Source organism: Symphodus melops (assembly GCF_947650265.1).
Source record: "Symphodus melops genome assembly, contig: scaffold_114, whole genome shotgun sequence".
Classification (NCBI taxonomy): domain Eukaryota; kingdom Metazoa; phylum Chordata; class Actinopteri; order Labriformes; family Labridae; genus Symphodus; species Symphodus melops.
Genome location: NW_027636624.1, coordinates 7,501 through 10,000, shown reverse-complemented (window position 1 = coordinate 10,000; position 2,500 = coordinate 7,501). Strand labels below are relative to the sequence as shown.

At 51.3% G+C, this 2,500-nt stretch overlaps 1 protein-coding gene across 1 annotated transcript in view; it reads left to right on the top strand.

The window, feature by feature from the left end:
* Positions 1-2,500, top strand: part of kiaa0586 (KIAA0586 ortholog) — a gene marked incomplete at both ends in the record, with an annotated part of 21,855 nt that overhangs the window by 13,575 nt on the left and 5,780 nt on the right. The window contains one exon of the mRNA XM_079373064.1: positions 498-718. Within this exon, the coding sequence (XP_079229190.1) occupies positions 498-718 (221 nt within the window). The remainder of the gene's footprint in view (positions 1-497; positions 719-2,500) is intronic.

Below are 2,500 nucleotides of genomic sequence, written 5' to 3'. Positions count from 1 at the left end.
TTCTCCTTCACCTCCTTCTTTACCTCCTCCTTCTTTACCTCCTTCTCCTCCACCTCCTCCTCCACCTTCTTCTTCACCTTCTCCTTCACCTCCTTCTTTACCTCCTCCTTCTTTACCTCCTTCTCCTTCACCTCCTTCTCCACCTTCTCCTTCACCTCCTTCTTTACCTCCTCCTCCTGCACCTTCTTTTTCCCCTCCTCCTCCTCCACCTCCTTCTTTACCTTCTCCTCCTCCTCCACCTCCTTCTTTACCTTCTTCTTCACCTTCTCCTTCACCTCCTTCTTTACCTCCTTCTCCTTCACCTCCTTCTTTACCTCCTTCTCCTTCACCTCCTTCTTTACCTCCTCCTCCTGCACCTTCTTCTTCCCCTCCTCCTCCTCCACCTCCTTCTTTACCTCCTCCACCTCCTTCTTTACCTTCTCCTCCTCCTCCTGCACCTCCTTCTTCTCCTGCTCCTCCTTCTTTATTAACTGTAGTTTTTCTGTTTTGCCCTGCAGGCTAATGACAGTAGCAGAGGAGCGTCCTCTCTCCATTCCTCCTGCTCCTGGTCCTCCTCTTACTCCCAGACCAGAGTTGTCCTGCAGCTCCTCAGAGGAGTCCAGCTCCAGCAGCTCCTCCTCCTGCACCTCCTCAGAGAGCGCAGAGACTGAAGCAGCTCTCAAACACATCTCAGAGGGCGAGCTGCTCGTCAGCGTCAACCAGCTGGTAGCCATGACAGGTGACTCCTCCTCACCCTGCTCCTCCTCCTCATGCTCCTCCTCCTCATGCTCCTCCTTCTCATGCTCCTCATCCTGCTGCTCCTCCTCCTCATGCTCCTCCTCCTCATGCTCCTCATCCTGCTGCTCCTCCTCCTCATGCTCCTCATCCTGCTCCTCCTCCTCCTCATGCTCTTCCTCCTCATGCTCCTCCTCCTCATGCTCCTCATCCTTCTGCTCCTCCTCCTCCTCCTGCTCTTCCTCCTCCTCCTGCTCCTCTTTATTTTTCTGCACATCATTCAGCTTGTAGTTTTTATTCTCCATGAAAATGAAGATCAGCTCGTCCAAAACATCCTTTAAGATGTTTTAATACGACCGCCATCTTCTCTCCCTGACCACATGACCACATGATCACATGACCACATGATCACATGACCACATGATCACATGACCACATGATCACATGATCACATGACCACATGATCACATGACCACATGATCACATGACCACATGACCACATGATCACATGACCACATGATCACATGATCACATGATCACATGATCACATGATCACATGACCACATGATCACATGACCACATGATCACATGACTCAGAGGACTGGAGGACTCTCTGTCTCTCTCTCTCTCTCTCTCTCTCTCTCTCTCTGTCTCTCTCTCTGTCTCTCTCTCTCTCTCTCTGTCTCTCTCTCTCTGTCTCTCTCTCTGTCTGTCTCTCTCTCTGTCTCTCTCTCTCTGTCTCTCTCTCTGTCTGTCTCTCTCTCTCTGTCTCTCTCTCTGTCTGTCTCTCTCTCTCTCTGTCTCTCTCTCTCTCTCTGTCTCTCTCTCTGTCTGTCTCTCTCTCTCTGTAAAGTGTTAACATTGTATGTTGTGTCACCACCACCATTCCTACCAACTCAAGACCCTGGATCACACTCAGATGAGCCTTCAAACTCAAAGACTGGAGTGCTCTTAAATCGATCAGTACAGAGCGAGGTCCTGAAGGAGGTAACATCAGGCCTCAACAAGTCATCTCAATGGAGCTGTGGAAAGATCTACCTCCAGTAGAGCCCTGCACCACGGTCCCAGCTGAAAGGGTGCAAGCCTGGAAAAGCCCCGGGCCCAGATGGTATCCCTGCCAGGGTACTGAAGACCTGTGCATCTGAACTGGCTCCTGTAATCCATCCCCTCTTCTGTGAGACATATCAGACCTGTACGATCCCAAAGCTACCATCACCACAATACCCAAGAGATCCTGACCCAAGAGATCCTGACCCAAGAGATCCCGACCCAAGAGATCCTGACCCAAGAGATCCTGACCCAAGAGATCCTGACCCAAGAGATCCCGACCCAAGAGATCCTGACCCAAGAGATCCTGACCCAAGAGATCCCGACCCAAGAGATCCTGACCCAAGAGATCCTGACCCAAGAGATCCCGACCCAAGAGATCCCGACCCAAGAGATCCCGACCCAAGAGATCCCGACCAAAAGAACTCAATGACTTCAGACCAAGTGCACTAACATCTTAAATCATGAAATGCCTCGAGCACCTGCTGCTCAGAACTATTCTTCCAACTGTCCGAGAGCAACTGGATCCTCTTCAGTTCACCTACACGGCCAGGAGGGGGACAGAGGACGCTGTGTCCTGCCTGCTGCGTCTCCTCCTAGAACATCTGGACTCTCCTGGCACAGCTCGGATACTCTGCAGATTTCAGCTCGGCACATTCTGATACCAAAACTACACCAACAAGTCACCATCAACACCCAGAACAACAAGTCACCATCAACACCCTGAACAACAAGTCAC